Raw genomic sequence first — 18171 nt, forward strand, 5'->3', positions numbered from 1 at the left:
TATTTCTGACCTGCTCACACTTTATAACCCAACCCCCAGGTGAGGGTCTTTTAGCCGTACCTAGAACCAGATCGAAGGCTGGTCAGAGGGCTTTAGTTATAGTGGTCTCTCTGGAACAAACTCCCTGCAGACCTGAGGTCTGTCACTACTGTGTCATTATTTAAAACAGAACTAAAAACTTATCTGTTCTCCAAAGCATGTGATTATTCTCTGTGTTTATGTGATCCTTGTGTGGTTGTAAGCCCTTTATCAGTAAAACCTTAGTTTAGGGTACAACTCTCACCTTTAATTAGTAGCATACACTCCTGACCAAAATTTTAAGACCACTTGAAAAATTGCAAGAAGTTGCATTTTGCACTGTTGGATCTTAAGAAGGTTCTAAGTAGAGCTTCAGAATGCAAAAAGAAGAAATGGAGTAAGACAAAAAAAAAAAGTGAGTAAGCAATTTATTGAAAACAAGAATGAAACTGAAAAAGGCTGTTCATAAGCTGATCAAAAGTTTAAGACCACGGCCTTTAAAAGCCAAAATCTGCACAAAAATGTAGATTCAATGTGATTTTCTGTCAGGTATTCACACTGTCATGACCTCCTGATGGCAAAGGCTAAAAACTTTGTCTTTGAACGTGCTCGGATTGTTGAGCTGCATAAGCAAGGCGTCTTACAGCTCACCATCGCTGCTGAGGCTGAATGCAGTAAGACAGTTATTTTGAATTTCTTGAAAGATCCTGAGGGTTATGGAACAAAAAAGTCAAGTGGTAGACCCAAAAAAATTTCACCGGTGGTGAACCAGAGGATCTGATTGGCTGTCCGTCAAGACACGGGGCGATCCCCGACCCATATCGTAAACAGTTTTGCACTTTATGCAACAACTTATACATTATGAGCCATTATTACATTATGAGTTGCTACATGGCATCTGTGAGGGAAGGGCTTTAAAAACAAAGATCATCTTCAAAGGCCTCGTCTCCTTCAACGCCACTAAATTGCCCGTGTGGACTTAGCAAGGAAGCACCACACATGGAAGGTGGAATAAAGTTTTATTCTCTGATGAGAAAATGTAACCTTAATGGTCCTGATGGCTTCAACGTTAATGGCATGACAAGGAGATCCCACTGGAGATGTTTTCTATGCGGCACAGTGGAGGGGGGGGGGCATCATGATCTGGGGTGCTCTTTCCTTCAATGGAACAATGGAGCTTCAGGTTGTTCAGGGGCCTCAAACGGCGGCTGGCTATGTGGAGATGTTGCAGCGGGCATCCCTCATGACTGAGGGCCCTCGCCTTTGTGGTAGTGACTGGGTTTTTCAACAGGACAACGCTGCAGCTCACAACGCCCGCCTGACAAAGGACTTCTTCAGAAGAATAACCTCACTCTTTTGGACCATCCTGCGTGTTCCCCTCATCAAAATCCAACTGAGAACATTTGGAGATGGATGGCAAGGGAAGTTTACAAAAATGGACATCAGTTCCAGACAGTGGATTCCCTTCGTGAAGCCATCTTCACCACTTGGAGCAACATTCCCACTAGCCTCCTGGAAACACTCACATCAAACATGCTGAAACGAATTTTTGAAGTGATCAACAAGAAGGTGGAGCTGCTCATTACTGAGTCCTTGTTGGAACTTTTATTTCTATTTTGAGGGGGGGTTTCTGTTTTTTTTGAGCTGTGGTCTTAAACTTTTTAATCAGCTGATGAACAGCCAAGTTCAGTTTCATTCTTTTTTTCAATAAATTGCTTACTCACATTTTTTTTGTCTTTCTCCATTTCTTCTTTTGGTATTCTGAAGCTCTACTTAGAACCCTCTTAAGATCCAACAGTGCAAAATGCAAATTCTTGCAATTTTTCAACTGGTCTTAAAATTTTAATCAGGAGTGTGCTTATTGCTTATTAGTCATTATTAAGACTTCATTAGTGCTTTATTCTACAAGACCATAATCTATTAGAGGCTGTTAACTAAAAGTTTTGCCCTAATAACCTCCTTATCACTGTATATTGACAGCATATTAGGAAGATGGTTTACATGTATTATGATCCCTCTGTGATTTACTTAGTGTGGCCCTTAAACACTTTTGATAGTTCTTCTCCCTTAATTCCTCTGAATAAATATGGACTACTATTAGGAAACAAGGCATACAATTTAAATTCTTAGTCATGTCTAAATGATTTCTAATGAAGCTTTGTAACTCAGAATACATGCCCCAAACTAAAGTGAGGGTCTACGTATGTTTCATAACATCTGGATTATTGTCAAGAGTGCTTATAGCCATGGTTATACACCATTAGAGGTGAGTTATACTGCATTATAAGGATAATACTCATGATGTGTTATAAAGCTTCATAGTATAGCCATGGTTATACACCATTAGAGGTGAGTTATACTGCATTATAAGGATAATACTCATGATGTGTTATAAAGCTTCATAGTATAGCCATGGTTATACACCATTAGAGGTGAGTTATACTGCATTATAAGGATAATACTTATGATGTGTTATAAAGCTTTACAGTGGTCAGCTTCAAGTGTTCCCAATTTTTCTGGTCAGGAACTGTAAATTTTGCTATTAAACTAAAACATTCCACGAGAAAATGCTCTATCAATTGCATTTGCACCCCTGCTTTTACTGCTTTTATTGTGTCCCCCTCTTTTTACAGCTATATCAGACTATTATCATTACCATGATTAACATCTTTTACTGTCTGGAATTTTAATTATGTATGCTGACTTATTCATCTCTACACATTTTAACTGCTTTTATTCTCCTCCTTACCTTTTGATTTATATGCCTTTACGCCTCTTCCTAATATTTTAAACACTTTTACGTTTCTGGTCCTTAGGTCTCTTTATGTAGTTGGTTCCTGTGTTGCCTGGACTGGTCTAGGTTATTCTGGGTTTTTATGCTTGGTCCTCACTTTTGTTACAAAATGTTTTCCTATCTGGGTTTTTATGATGTCCTCCTAAATACTCCTTCTATGTGCTTAGAATGTTCAGCTAGTTTTTGTGATGTTGGAGTTGCACTGTTGGCTTGTTGTTGGGGTTTTGTCTTTCTTGTGATGTTTTGCCATTTGTATTTGATGCTTTGTGACTGTGATTCTGCTTATTGTCAAAGCACTTTGTTAACCTCTATTTTCAAAGGTGCTATACAAATAAAGTTTATTATTATTATTATTATTTGTTGCATGCTACATTGGATTATTCAGTATAAAGAGAAGGCAACTATGGAAAAAATACAAGTTATTAAGAGTGAAACTACTAGTGAATCAGTGAAGACCTCACTTTAGTTTGGGGTACAAATTCTGAGTTACAAAGGTTTAATTAGGGCTTATCTGCCTTATTTTAAATGCCTTGTTTCATGAGAATAGACCGTACTTATTCAGAGGAATTAAGGGAGAAGTACTAGTGAAGTGGTATGACGACCTTATAAGGGCAACTCTATGCAAGGTAAATAAAGATCATTAGTAATAATGTGAAAGGATTTATTAATTTGTTATTAATATGCAGTAATAAGGAGGTTATTAAGGGAAACTCTTAGTCAATGTCCTATTAGCCATAGATTATGGTCTTGTAGAATAAGGTACTAATAAAGTCTTACTAACGGCTAATGAGCAGTTAGTATGCTACTAATTAGCATGCTGATAAGCACCTTATTAATGGTGAGAACTGTTTCTCTCTGTAAACCCAGAGATAATGGAGTGTGTAAATCCCACTGTAGATCAGCAGGCTCTGAAATACTCAGACTAGCATTAAAGCCACTAAAATCTCCTTTCTTATGCTCCACTTGTACGTAAGCAGATTGTCTTGACCATGTCTAAATTCATAGGTTGCTGCCATGTGATTGGCTGATTCTGCTTTAACAAGCAGTTGAACACTGGACAGAATATGTTTTCAAGAACAGCGAAAAGAACACTGTCTGAGAAAACGGTTACAAAAGACGGTTGAAAAATTGAGTTTGAACCGTCTCTCAAATATTAATGGGTTTTCCTTCATGGAAAAAAAACTCCTGTTTCTATTTTTGTTCCAAAAAGAGAGACGTGTTCTTGAGTATGATGCACAGTCTATGAATGTCTTTGCTTAGTGTGTATCAGAGATTCATCACAAACCAGATGTCTGACTCCCTGTACTTAATATTCCAAGTCAGTTAGACTGCTGTAAGCATGCACTGCCTTGTACATTGGTATATCTTAATTTATAAACCATTCTGGGCTAAGTTCTGAACCATCCGTCCTCTCTGGTAATCTTTGGGAATTATGGTTAGCTTTTTGGACCTTTTGCTTGGAGAAATACAGCAAACACCTAAAATCCTTAGTTAAATCATAAATCCAAACTTTGTGTATAAACTGTTGGAATGAGTGCATAATGTTATTCTGATCATTATCTCGTGTGTACTGTCAGTGTGAATGCTTCTGTTTTGTGTTGCCATGCTTGGACAGGTGTCCTGTGAACTAGAGATTTCTGATGCTAATGAAACTAACCTGATAAAGTTATGTAGATAAATGCTAATAAAATGATAGTGTATTTATGTGAAAATATTTGCAGTTACTAATGAACATTTGTTTATTAGGCATTTTCAGATGCTACGATGGAAAGTCTAATGTTAAGGCATGCCACCAGCCCTGACACAAAGTCAAATTTATCCCTGAGGTTCAAACAGCTGTTTGGAAAATAAGGCAGCCTTTAAGTTGAATTCACTCAGTAGTCTCTTTTCTCAGTGCTGTAGTTTTTGCTGATCAGTCCAGGGGCAGGGCAGGAAGTCCTGGATGAAAAACTAATAATGAACTATAGAGTTCAAAGAATGGGCTCGATGCATGAACTGCTTCCGCATTTGGCATTAGACCGCTCCCACACTCCCAGTTGGGAGAAGAGAAAGGCGTATGATGGCAAATTTGTTGCGGTTTACTCGCTATTTGCATGAGTTACCTGAGCTGACTGTCAATGACGAGTTAAATTTAGCTGAAGATGTACATTGCAGCACACAGCAACGATGTCCAGAGGTGCTTTTAACCTGTTTTTGAAACATAATTTTAATTGGATGCCAAGCGATGATGATAGAGTAAACACAAACAACAATCGAAACAAAAATACCCCCAACAAAACGGACAAATTAAGGCAGTATAGGAGGGTTTAGATTCCGTTTTGGCTTAGCATGTATCGTTGGGCGGAAGTTGTGAAACGGCCTTATTTTCTACCAGAAATACGCCACCCCCTGCCATGCATAGAGCCCATTAGGCGGCTAGTAAAGAGTGTCAGCTCATACCCTCAGATTTAAAATGTGCCATCTGGAAAGAAGCAGTTAAGGAGGATTGATGCTACAAGTACACGCTTTTCCAAGAACAATGTATAGTTTCAGTTCTCTACATACTCTAATGTAAACAACAGTCAGTCTAACTAGGCAGGCTGTGTAAAGAAAACATGGGTGTTTTTATAGAAGGAGGAGGGAGGGACATGCTGAAGCAGCTATTTTGTTACTTTAAAGTGTGCATGGAAAGAAAGTCAGAAAAACAGAGAGCAAGTGAATGGATTGTGATAGAGAAAATGGTTTTGTACAGCCAGTAACTAGAGGCAGGCACAGTCTATCAGCCAGGCCTGAATGCTGCTGCAGAACATGTGATGCATGCTTTGTTTAAAGGAAAATAAACCTAAGCTATAGATTGTTCAGTCCTTTCGTTACAGTAGCAAAGTCAGATATACACAATCAGCTACAACATGGAAACCACCATCCCAGCACTACGGGTTCTTGGGCCATAAGGCAAATAAATCAGGATCATTTTGTTGAAGGACTGTTAGTTGTGAGCATGGACTCTGATGGACACACTTCTTAGAATTGTTTGATTACACTGAGATCTGATGAATATCAAAACTTCAAACTCTTTGGTGTTCCTTCAACTATTTCTGAACAAAGGCTCTGCCTCCTGTTGCTTAGCTTTCCTACAGCTTTATGACTGAATTTCTATGTTATGGCTGATCCACATATACTGAAGTAAGAATACCCCCTTTTAAAAGCTGGCACCTCACAGTTTTAATGCTTTTACTGTCTGTATTTGTTGATATTATGAAGAAAAATGTGTATACAAACAAATATAATAATATTAGGTATCTTAAGGAATGCTTCCTTTATTTAAATAACGTCCCACTGGCTCACCTGTAGATATTTACCTTTACTTTGCTGCGTTCTCTTTTGTTTCACCTCTATCAAACCCCACTAGTATAGACCACTCTAAATCATCTCAACATTAAGAAATAAATAAGGTTTTTTTATGACACATTCAGATGATGACAAAATCATTAGCCCCCCTATGAAGATGTCCTTATTAAGTATTTCCAAAGTGCTGTTAAACAGAGCAAGGTTTTTTTTAACATCTTTTCCACACATCCTACTTTAATTTTGGATGCCAATGAATAATTTAGTTTCATTGTGCCAACTGAAATAATGAAAGCTTATTTCAGTTGGCACAATGAAACTAAATTATTTAGCAAAAAAAAAAAAACCCCAGGGTCTAAATGATAACCCCCCTGATGCTAATAGTCCAAGAGTGTCAAACTCAAGGCCCAGGGTCCAAATCTGGCCCGTAGTACAGCTGTATCTGGTCCGCTCGATCATATCATGTTTTTGGCATAACTGGCTCACTGATCCGCAGATTTCCAGTTTAAAAATGTAAACCTAACCCTGATGATTTAAAATATCCTTGTTCTGTCATAAAAATAAGAAAAGTTAAAATAATTAGATAAAAAGTCAGGAATGTGGGAAAATAAATTTCTGTTTTCATTTCATATTCTTGATTTTGCATCTCACAGTTATCAGGCACAGTTATGGTTTTGACTTCTTATTTCATATTTTGACATTTACAATCCACATTTTTGACTTTTTATCTTATTTTAAAATTATAAGTAATATTTCTACCTTTTAAACTCATGATTTTATTTTTTCTCACCTTTTGACCTCTTTAGCTCCTTACTCTGACATTTATCTCATGATTTGGCCTTTTGTATCCTCTATTTTAAATTCTAAGTAAGATTTCAACCTTTTGACCTTTAAAACTCATTAATTCAAATTTTCATCTCATGTTTTGACCCTTAAAAATCATGATTTAAATTTTGATTTCTTATATAGTTGCCTTTTTAAAAAATGATTTTGACTTTGAATGCCTTTTCATGAATAAGTTTGAATTTTCATCTCAGATTTTGAGCCTTTAAACTCACCATTTTCACTTTTTTAAAGTTAAAATCCTTTATCATCAGTGCTAAGGTTTTCCCCCATAATTCATTGCTGGTGAAAATGAGGTTGACAGTTTATAGTTAAATGTGGACCCTGCTTGGCTCTCAGGTTGGACCCAAATTCAGAATCCGGCCCCTGCTGTGATTAAGTTTGACATCCCTCTAATAGTCAGTAGTGTCTCCTTGTTGCTGGATTAGAGTCTGCAGTCGTTTGTTGTAGTTTTAGTCCCAGACTTGTCTCCTGAGGAACCCCAGCACATTCTTCTTTAGCCAATCTCTTAAGCTCCTCCAGATTTGATGGCCCTCTGGCATGAACCTTGGTCTTCAGTTCACATCACAGATTTTTCAACAGAATATAAGTCAGGTCTTTGATCAGGCTAGTCAGTAAAGTTCCCTCTGGTCTTCTGGAGGTACATTCCCCTCTGAAAGTATTGGAGGAATAAGGCAAACTCCTTTATTTTTGCTGTAGACTGAAAACATTTGGATTTGACATCAAAAGATGAATATGAGACGAGAGATCAACATTTCAGCTTTTATTTCTCATATTCATTGTTTGATGTCAAACCCAAATGTTTCAGTCTACAGCAAAAATAAAGGAATTGGCCTCATTGTTCCAATACTTTAAGAGGGGAATGTAGTTCTTCACCAGGATCCACAAATGTTTTTGGGTCATTGTGGTTTCTTCCAGCTTTACAAGTTCCAGTTCCACTTCTGCAGCATCCCCACAGCATAATAACACCACCGCCTTGTTCCAATGTGGGACGGGTTTCATTGGTGTTTGGGTCTTCCTCCAAACGTATCAATGGACAAAGAGCTCTAGTTTGGTCTCATCTGACCAAAGGACATGCTTCCAGGATCAGAATCTGTCTCTAGGTCTAAAGGTGTCTCTTCTGCAGAAGTGGACTTTTTCTTGTTCCATTCCTGTGCAGGGCTCTAGTGATGGTCTTCTTTGAGACTACAGTTCCTGACTTGGCTAAGTCCTTCTCTTGAGTCTTGCCAGTTGTTTGGGCTCTTTAGACACATCTCTCACTAGTTTTCTTAACAGGATCTTTGAATTCTTTCTCCTCCTCCCTCTGCTAGGCTTGTTCTGGACTGTGTCTCTTTGAATTTCTTGATTATACTTCTTAGTTCTTGACTCTTGGAAACACTGTGATAACTAGATCCTTCCTCTGCTTTGTGAGGATCAACAATTCTTTTCCTCAAGTCTAAACTAATTTCTTTGGTTTTGCCATGATGCTTTCTCCAGTGGCAGCTCAAACCCTTACTGAAGTTTCTAGACTGTGTAAATGTAAAGATAACCCTCAGTGTAACTTGACTTTCCAAGCCTGAGGAATACGAAGTTAAAGCACATTGTTGCACAACAGTGGTTTGTACTATGGGTCAACAAAAAGGTCCGTTTAGACCCTGGTAGTTTTGGTTTTATTTGTGAAATAATTTTGTTTCTGTGTGCAAAGTAAAATAATGTTAAACATCCAGTTTAAAACTAGAATGTTTGGAAAAGCTGTGTTAGAAATTCCTTACTGTGTTGAACAGCACTTGGGAAATAGTCTAGATCAGGGGTGTCAAACTCAGTCACAGCAGGGGCCAGACTCTGGATTCAGGTCTACCCTGAGGGCCTAACAGGGTCATCTTTTTAACCAGAACTGTCAACCTCATTTCACCAGTGATAAAATATGAAAACAAACACAGCACTGATGATAAATGATTTTGACATTTAAAAAGTTAAAAAGATCAGTTTAAAGGCTCACAATCTGAGAAAAGTACATTTATTGGTTCAAAAAGGTCAAAACATGAAATTGATATTAAAAATGTTTTTAAAGACAAATATATTACAAAGAAATTCCATATCATGAGTTTAAAGGTCAAAATATGAAATAAAACTTGTAATCATGAAATTAAAAATCAAAATATGTTTCAAAATTTTAAATTGTGAGTCTAAAAGGGCAAACTATGGGATTATGTAGTCAAAGTAAGGAGTTGAAAATATGAAAGAAAAATACAAAATAATTGGTTAAAAAGGTCAAAATATCACTTAAAAGTTAGAATTATGAATCTTAAAGCTCCAAATATTATATGAGAAGTCAAAATTATGAGTTGAAATGCTCAGAGTATGAAATTAAAAGTCAAAATCCTAAGTTTGAGTCCTGATTGTGAGATGCTGAATTGAAAATGTGAAATTAAAACACAAATTAATTTCTTTTCACACATTCCTGACTTCTTATCTAAATGTTTTTACTCCTTACTTTTTCAGATTTTATGACTTAACAAGGAAATCTTAAATCATCAGGATAAGTTCACATTTTTATACTTGAGGAAATCTGAAGACCTCAGACTGATGGGACAGTTAGAACACAAATATCAGATCATCCTGCGGGCCGGATTTAACTGTTCCATGGGCCTTATTTGGCCCCTGGGCCAGGTTTGACACCTGATGATTTACAAAAATGAATTTCACATAGTGGGGCTAATAATTTTGTCCTCATCTGTACCTTTAAACTCTCCTCACAAAGCCTTCAGGGTAAAAACGTGCATCCTTGAAATTACCTGAAACAAATTAGGACAACTGCAGTTGATCTGTGTAAGTATTCGGTTCAACAGGAGAAAGCCATATGAGAGAGGGACCCTCTCAGCAGATGATTTTGTTAGTTGTGCTCTTCACCCACCAATTCAGAGAGCTGACAGGCATGCTACTGTGGTCGGATGGCTCAGAATGTTTGAGGAGATCAACTCCTGTGAAGATAACACTGAATGAGGGTTTAAGTATTAGAAATACTGACTCTGAAGTCTCTCTGCTCTGTGGAGCTTTACATGTAGCTGGATAAGTAACTATGGCTGACAATCAACTGTTTAAACTCACAAAAAATACTCACTGAAAGCAAAACAATCAAGGCCTCGAGGGAATACTTGCTAGCTTCACTGTAGTTAGCATCATAGTTACTGTGTGGACATTCCAGAGACAATCTGCTGAGTAGACACAGAGCTGCAGGGTACAGATTAGACTCGCTTCTATGAATTCAATCATTTGCTTTTTTCCTGACTGTTTGAGAGCCATCTCTGACAGCAGCAGACCTAGCAGAACCTTGAAGGTGGATGTCAAGAGCCCTGCTCTGTAGTCTCCCAGGTTGGTAGGTGGTCTACTAGAGAGGTGAAGTTTACAATTAAAGCAGCAGGGACAGGGGAGTGGATTCATGCAGTTTCTACTCAGTTTACTGCACTAAACTACAGGCCACAGGATGAGGGAGAGAGGTCAAAAAGAATGATTAAGAATGGATTCAACTATCACCTTTTCCTTTATCGCATCGACCTGGAAAGGAAATTCAGAGAGGCAACTTCAGGACGGAAAAGTGGAGGTCTCCCAAATTAATCATTCACAAAGAGAGAGGAGAAAAATATTCAGGGTTGGATGTAAGTAACACTACAGATTTTTCACAGAAATGCAGACTTGAGATTATGGCGGTGGAGTGAGTTTTCCTCGAGGTTTGCTGATGAGCTGCGACGTTGAGTGTAGTCTGAGTCGGCCTTTAAACAAGCCTGTAATGTACGTGTGTGACCCAAATCCTCTGTGCATGAGACCACAGACAGTAGATTTAAAAAGGAAAGATCCATAAAGAAAAAACATTGCACCCACTAACAGTGCCAGGATAAGTGGGGAATTGGCTTTGGCTATGTGCCCTGGTTAGCACCAAAGAATTTGGACTTCCTATCAGCAGATGATCAGTCATAGCTGAGAAAAGACATTCTTTAAACTTAATGCTGCACCAATAAATATCTTATCAATTAATCAATCTGAAGATGCATAATTATTCTTAGGAGTTTAATCAGCGTTTCACACTGACACAGACTACAAACTCCTCTATGCAAAGTCACACACGCAGGATCTCTTATTATAATAGATAATAACAAATAAATAAAAAAGCCATTAGGAGATATTCAATTAGTGCAGATCAAGAGCAGACACAGAGATTAGTGACCAAAATGCACATCTGATCTGTTTTTATATGAGACAGCGTTCATCTGTTATCAGACACAACAGCGTTCCTTACACTTTTACAAGTAAATCTAATTTCATCAGAACCAATGCAATTTTTCTTTTTACTACACAGCTGAGTGTTCACTCCACTGTCCATATGAGCTTGCTCTCCCTTTCAACAAAATTATCAAATAAAAATCTACTAATCTACTTTTCCACTCTGTCTGACAACATAATAAAAAATCTCTGACTATTTTGACACCTTGATATAGGGTGGTGATCACTTTAGGCCACTCCCCCCCCCCCATTAGACAGATAAACATCACCTGATAATGCTTCATTCCAATAAGCAATCCAGTTTATAGAGCTTTGAGTTGGAAAATAGGCATAAAAATGAAGATAATATCAAAATACTCACTTGCCTAATAATTCCACACGCAGTGTATACATACGAACGGAGTTTCTCCAAAGAAATGTTTAAGTGGGCTTTTAGTTTGAAAAGTGCAAACTGGAAGTGCTTTCGTTCTGTGATTATCTTTACCTGAACTGTGTGGAAACAGAAAGCTTCATAAAGAGTAGATGTTTGGGGAACAACTTTATTAAACAGACGAATTTTTAGCTTGTGGCCTTCATCTGGTTCATCAGGAAACTGATTTCAAACATACTCTACTGATGTGGACGTAAATATTTGCTACAACAAGGTAAATATGGCTCTGTATTTATCATTTTCCTGTCTAGATGGACAGATAACTACTCATGGTGCAACAAAAAAAATAGAAGAGACCTCAAATTTTAAAATTCCCGTGTGTGAGACATTCAGCAGCTCTGAGATGCAGTTCTAACACTGGCTGCCAGTCTGAAACAGAGATTACTGCAGAGGAATGTCGAGGAGCGCTGCGGAACTGTGACGTCACACCGCCAGACCAAAACATGGCAGCCTCCTGGTGAGTTTATAAACTCAAATTACTCAAAATAAAGATATATACTGAGTTCAATATACATACGAGAGATGCAAATACCTATCCAACAAGATGAACTGGTCTGATCACACAGGGTTCTTTTCAATGAACTTACCTGCTCATAATAAATTTAATGTGCCCTTTCACAAAACCATTGCATTTGTTTTTACATACTTTATGAACTGGTTACCTCTGACTAACCCACCTTAGAGAGATACTCCCTCATGACCTGGATGAAGTATGGCATTGAGAAGTCCATGATGTTATGTCGCCATGCAGTCTCCAGCACCACATCAGGCCGCAGTAGGTCATAGCAGGTAAATAGGCAGGCTGCAAAACACTCTTTTTTATCTTCATTCAGAAACCAAGCCAGGAGCTCCTCTGCCAACTCAGTGTCCTTGGACTCTGATGCATACTGCATGGCATCCTGCAGGGACAAAATCACATTTAAAACTGAGTCATCAGACTGATAGCAATCTGAAATCCTCTCCCATACTGCAGTTCAGTCCAGTTTGGTCACTGGACACTCGGGCTTCAAGCTTTAACTTTCTGTTCCCCACACTGTCATTCAACAGCTGTCAATATGAACCTTTCCCAAGTCTGCATCTGTAGTCCAAAGCTAAAAAGGAGAAAAACCTACTTCATGCTTGGTTTCTCCCATGTAACCCTGTGCCAGAAGTTTGCCATTTAAAGCTGAATCTTGCTTCTTAGAGTTACTTATTGATGATGTCCTTCAGTGATAGTCAGGGCTCTGCTCATAGCTAACATTGAGTCTTTGTATCCTTGAAATGTGGTCCAGTTCTAATAAAACTGATGCTATGCTAAAGCTACATCCAAGGTAACCATCACACGGAGACAGCCATTGCAAACGGCTCTGAATACAACTAAACTGCCTGTAGCTACCATCTTGTTCTCCCATCTGCTTTGCACGGTTAACAGAGCATGGCGTCAGCGGTCCACTACGCTCCATGAACCACCATTACAGTGCAGATGTCTGCAGAGACAACTCTGTTGGCTGTTGGCTCTGAAAGTAGAGTCACTCATTCAGTCGCTCAGTCACTAAATCTGTCAGGCAGTCACATACAGACCCATGTGTCAGGCTGACCCCAGCAGTCACCCAAAAGTGAGTTCTTATAAATCTCACCAGCCACTAAAACACAGACCTTTCCCCTAATTAAAGGTCACGTATTATGCAAAATACAGTTTTTCAGGATTTCTAATAAAAATATGTGCCCCTTGACTGTCCACAATCTTGGACAATTTTGGTTGTTTCTAACCAGATTAATTAGATAGACTGTTTCACATATCCATTGCATGGGATGTGTTTCACATATCCATTTTGGAAACCTCCCCTACAAAGCGTTTGGGGGGGCAGGACTTTGGTCGGTGGTTGCCCATGAAATAGATATGTGAAACAGTCTATTTAGTGGTCAGGTTAATGCTTTTGAGTTGCCTAACTGAATTTTGGGTTTCATGAGCTGTAAGCCAAAATCATCAAAATTAAAAGAAATAAGCACTTGAAATATATCTGTCTGTATGTGGTGAATCTATAGTATATATGAGTTTCATTTTTGAACTGAATTACTGAAATAAGTCAACTATTTGATGATATTCTAATTTACTGAGATTCACCTGTACATTATATAACTACTATTTACACTGCTCTAAAAACTGGAGTATAAATTGTGCACCTTGTAAAGTCTGTCCTTCTTGCAGAGCTCAACACTTTGTTTCCAGCGGTTGTTGCCCTTGAAAAGATAGGCAGCAATCCTTCTAAACTCGATCAGTTCATGCTTCTCCAGTCCCTGGGCCAGTGAGATGTTGTCAAAGTTGTCATAGGCATCAATGGAAGTACGCAGTGCCTAGAATGAGAGATTTTCAGACACAATTAAAATTCAAACCATGAATAAAAACATTTATCAAAATGTTACATTTTGTAAAATTAAACATTAATTTAGGCTCAGATTAAAATAAGTAAGAAGTGCATCATTTTCTCCCTTAAACCAATATAAAGATATTACAAAAATGCCTACATGTTATGATTACAATGTTTGATAGTAAAAGATCTTACCGCATAGTCTTCTTCGTTGATGAAGAGGACATTGAGGGCCTCATTCACTGACTTGTTGTTGTGATTCTGGACCGACCTTAAGTAAGGTTTAACCAGAGGCAGCTGTTTCACCTAAATAAAAGATGGGGGAAAATAAATATGACTACCAGTTTCAATCAATCAATCTCTGTTTGTATGGCACTAATTCATAACCAGAGTTATCTCAAGACACCCTACAAAGAGGGCAGGTCTAGACCCTAAGGATCGCAGCAGTGGAGAACTCCAGATTGGGGGGTAAGAAGGGATTTCTGCATAGAGAAATGCAACCAAAAAGGCCATTCCTTGAGCTGTTTCCTACTATGCCAATTTTCAAAGTGTGAAAAATAAAAATATTTCTAAATCTTATGTTATTTTTGTGTCCTGAAAGTAGTGAAATTGTCAGGCAAAAAAACAAACAAAAAACAAAACCTTACATAGAAACAAGCAGCAGGCAGGAATTAAAAAAGCCTCCGTCGAAAGCCTGGATGAGCGGTGTCACACACCGCTCATTTATGTTCCTTTTTATGAAGCAGTCCAATTTGGTTCAGTACAGTTTTGCCATGGTTTGGTATGGTAGACCCTTTTTTTTACCAGATTTTCTCAGCTGATGTCTGTCCAGCCTCACTCGTGGTGACCGGAAATCCCTCTCCCCTAAGAGATCCAGATCATATGGATCAGCTCAGTAGATCTGGTTGTTCGGCTCCCAAACGGCTCTTCATTTGGTAGTTTGTGGTTATTTAATCCACATTTGAAAGCCAAAGGATGGAAGAAAGGAAATGGAACTCGGACAGGCTCACAACAAAGAGCCGTTTTGTAGAGCAGGCTTATTCGTAAATGGCACATCATTACTTGGGCAAGGGATTCCGCAAGCCTCTTAGCTCAGTACACAAATCCTTAAGACTCTAGTCTCCCTTCATCTGGCTAGACAAGCTGGTCACTAGAAGGTCTGCAAGAGTGAGGAATTTGCGACATTGATTGCCTCCATGGCAGGGAAATCAGTTAAACTGCTGAAAAAAACTTTCTGTAACGTATATGGTTGGTAATCAATATATGTAGAATTTTCTGATGAGAACTGCAGAGTACAGGTCCTTTAAAACTGTAAAATACTAACTTCCCCCTGTTCCCATTCATTTCTAACAACTGTTCCCCACTTCCTGCACCTCTTCAAACATTCGGGACTATGTGATTGCAAAAAACCTTATTCTACTGATTTAATTTTTGGTATGTGATTCCTGCAGGGCTTATATCCATCCATCTATCCATCTTCATCCACTTATCCGAGGTTGGGTCACAGAGATAACAGGCTAAGCAAGTCCACCCAGATGTCCCTTTAACCAGCGACACTTTCCTACTCCTGTTGGGGGATCCTGAGGCGTTCCCAGACCAGACATGATATGTAACCCCTCCAGCACATTCTGGGTCTTCCCCGAGGCCTCCTCACGGGCGGATGTGTCCGGAACACCTTCACGGGGAGGTGACCAGGAGCCATCCTGATCAGATGCCCCAACCAACTCAATTGGCTCCTTTTGATGCAAAGGGCAGCTGCTCCACTCCTCGCTCCCTCTGAATGTCTGGACTCCTCACACTATCTCTAATGTTGTTTACAAAACAACATTTTCAGGTGAAAACACAAGACTTTTGTAGCGTTTGGCTGTCCGTTTACACGAGGACGGCATTTTGGCACCTGAAAACAGAACAATTTGGAAACGGGCTCCAGAGTGGAAGTTTTTCAAAACGCCTCTGTCTCCGTCTCCGTGTAAACAGGGAAAACGTACATGCACACTACGCGGTCAGCTGTCAAGCTAAAGTGTCGCAGCACTCTGAAGCGAGCCGTGGCAGCTCGAGTCTGTTGTAGTTTACTGTGACTCTGCTTGTTAAGTCACAGACAGCTGGATTTATAAAAGGGGACACATTATTCTTCTTTAGAAGGCTATGGTACCAGTTTCTTTGGATAAAGCCATGTTATTGATTTTGGAAATGCTTACTTTTACCTTTTTTATCGATCATGATAATCACCATCATCATCATCGTAGTGAGGCAGAGAAATTTCACAGCTCATATAATACAAAAAATGCTTTGCTACAAATTCAGCTCCTACAGCCTTTAACTTCTCATGGATTTTCTCATAAAGCACAGCACTGCACATGAGAGCAGCTGGAGCCTTTTTTCAGAATGATATTTCTATTTTCCTATATATCTGCTTCTCGGAAATTATTTAGACTTTATCTTTTTTACCTCTGCCAAGGCGGGTATGTGATCGGCAGGGTTAGTTAGTTTGTTCGTTAGTTAGTTTGTTAGCAACATAACTCAAAAAGTTAAGGACGGATTTTGATGAAATTTTCAGGAAATGTCACAAATGGCATAAGGAAGAACTGATTCGATTTTGGGAGTGATCCGGATCACCAGTCTGGATCCAAGAATTTTTTAAAGGATTCTGTACTATTGGGAGATAGGGCTAATGGTGGAGGTCTGCGCTGTCCGAGTGCTTTTCTAGTTTCTTTAAGTTTTAATAACTAACTTCAGCCCGTAGACTCCCCTGTCTCCTCCACTGGCTACATATCAATGCACAGCTGATGGAGGACACAGAATTAAAGCTTCCATGTTAAGGTTAAAAAAGATTGTTGATCACTTCCAAGCAGCAGATAAGATTGAAAAAGGGGAAGTAGAAATATTCTGAAAAGGCTATCATTCTTTTGCTGTGCTAAAAGCAGGAAGTGCTGCACTTTTGGGGAAAATCCACGAGAAATCAAAGTCTTTAGGAGAAAAATTTGTCCCTGGAAAATCAAACAGTCATAACATGATTTTGTTATAATAAGACTGGCCTTACAATGCATTTTTGTGTTTATATGTGCTGTAAAATTTCGCTGCTACGCTACGATGGGAATGAAGAGTAGGATTTAGTGATAAATTACTCTCATGCACACGTGTATGATAAAAATGTTACATATTCTCAAAAACACATGAAAAACACTGTCCTTCTTGTAGAGACAGTTTTATTGTGCAGTAAATCACCTTGCTACAGCGTTTTTCTGTTTACTGCGTTCTCATGTAGATGTAGATTGTTTTCAAAATGTTGCCGTGTAAACGTGAAACTTTTTGGAAATGGAAACAGAAAATGGAAAACGAAGCAAAACAATGTTGTGTAAACAAGGCATAAGGCTGAGCCCAGCCACCCTCCAGAGGAAACTCATTTTGGCTGCTTGTATTCGTGACCTCATTCTTTCGGTCATTACCCAGAGTTCATGGCCATAGGGGAAGGTTGGGAAGTAGATCAACCAGTAAACTGAGAGCTTTGCCTCCTGGCTCAGCTCCCTGAGCTCCACCACGATGGTCCAGCACAACACCCACAGTACCACTGATGCTGAGGCAAACAATCTCAATGTTCCCTTTTACCAGGGGTAACGGATCCTCATAATGTCACAAAAAATTGTTATCAAATACAAATGATAAAGTAAGGTTTACCTTGCTAAAGAAATTGACAGCCCGTGTGTGGTCCAGTCTTGGAGAGAGGACAATGAGAAGGTCGTTCAGTAGCAATGGTTTGAACTCCAGATAAAACTGGACTGCCTTGTAGTAAAGCTCAACATTAGCCACCTTCAATAAGAAAACACTGAATTAAAAAATGCAATTACCACAGTAATGGATCAAAATGAGGCATGACACTTTTGATTAGAGAACCAGGGAACTGAATGACAACAAGCTTGTTATACCTTTGTAACAATGTCTTTGAACTGGCCCTCTTTCCAGGCATCTGCTGGGTGGTTCATCATGGTGATAATGGCATTGTCATACTCCTCGTACTTGTCGTAGAGAAAAACAAGCTCGGCCCAGAGGTGGGCCTGTTCAGCTGCCCTAAGAACCTAATGCACACACACACACACACACACACACACAGGTCAGCTGATCAAAATATGGTCAAATATATTCATCCTACAGATCTTGGG

At 38.9% G+C, this 18171-nt stretch overlaps 1 protein-coding gene across 4 annotated transcripts in view; it reads right to left on the bottom strand.

Moving 5' to 3' along the window:
* Positions 1-18171, bottom strand: part of LOC121518202 (clathrin heavy chain 1-like) — a 106987-nt gene that overhangs the window by 4740 nt on the left and 84076 nt on the right. For 2 of the 4 annotated variants that reach the window (XM_041800462.1, XM_041800470.1), the window contains 6 exons: positions 17938-18087; positions 17690-17821; positions 14210-14320; positions 13830-14000; positions 12344-12565; positions 10493-10513 (listed from right to left, as the gene is read on the bottom strand). In XM_041800462.1, coding sequence (XP_041656396.1) covers positions 10493-10513; positions 12344-12565; positions 13830-14000; positions 14210-14320; positions 17690-17821; positions 17938-18087 — 807 coding nt within the window. The remainder of the gene's footprint in view (positions 1-10492; positions 10514-12343; positions 12566-13829; positions 14001-14209; positions 14321-17689; positions 17822-17937; positions 18088-18171) is intronic. The other 2 variants (XM_041800478.1, XM_041800487.1) reach the window with 1 other exon arrangement.

The sequence above is a fragment of the Cheilinus undulatus genome, linkage group 2 (assembly GCF_018320785.1).
Source record: "Cheilinus undulatus linkage group 2, ASM1832078v1, whole genome shotgun sequence".
NCBI lineage: Eukaryota > Metazoa > Chordata > Actinopteri > Labriformes > Labridae > Cheilinus > Cheilinus undulatus.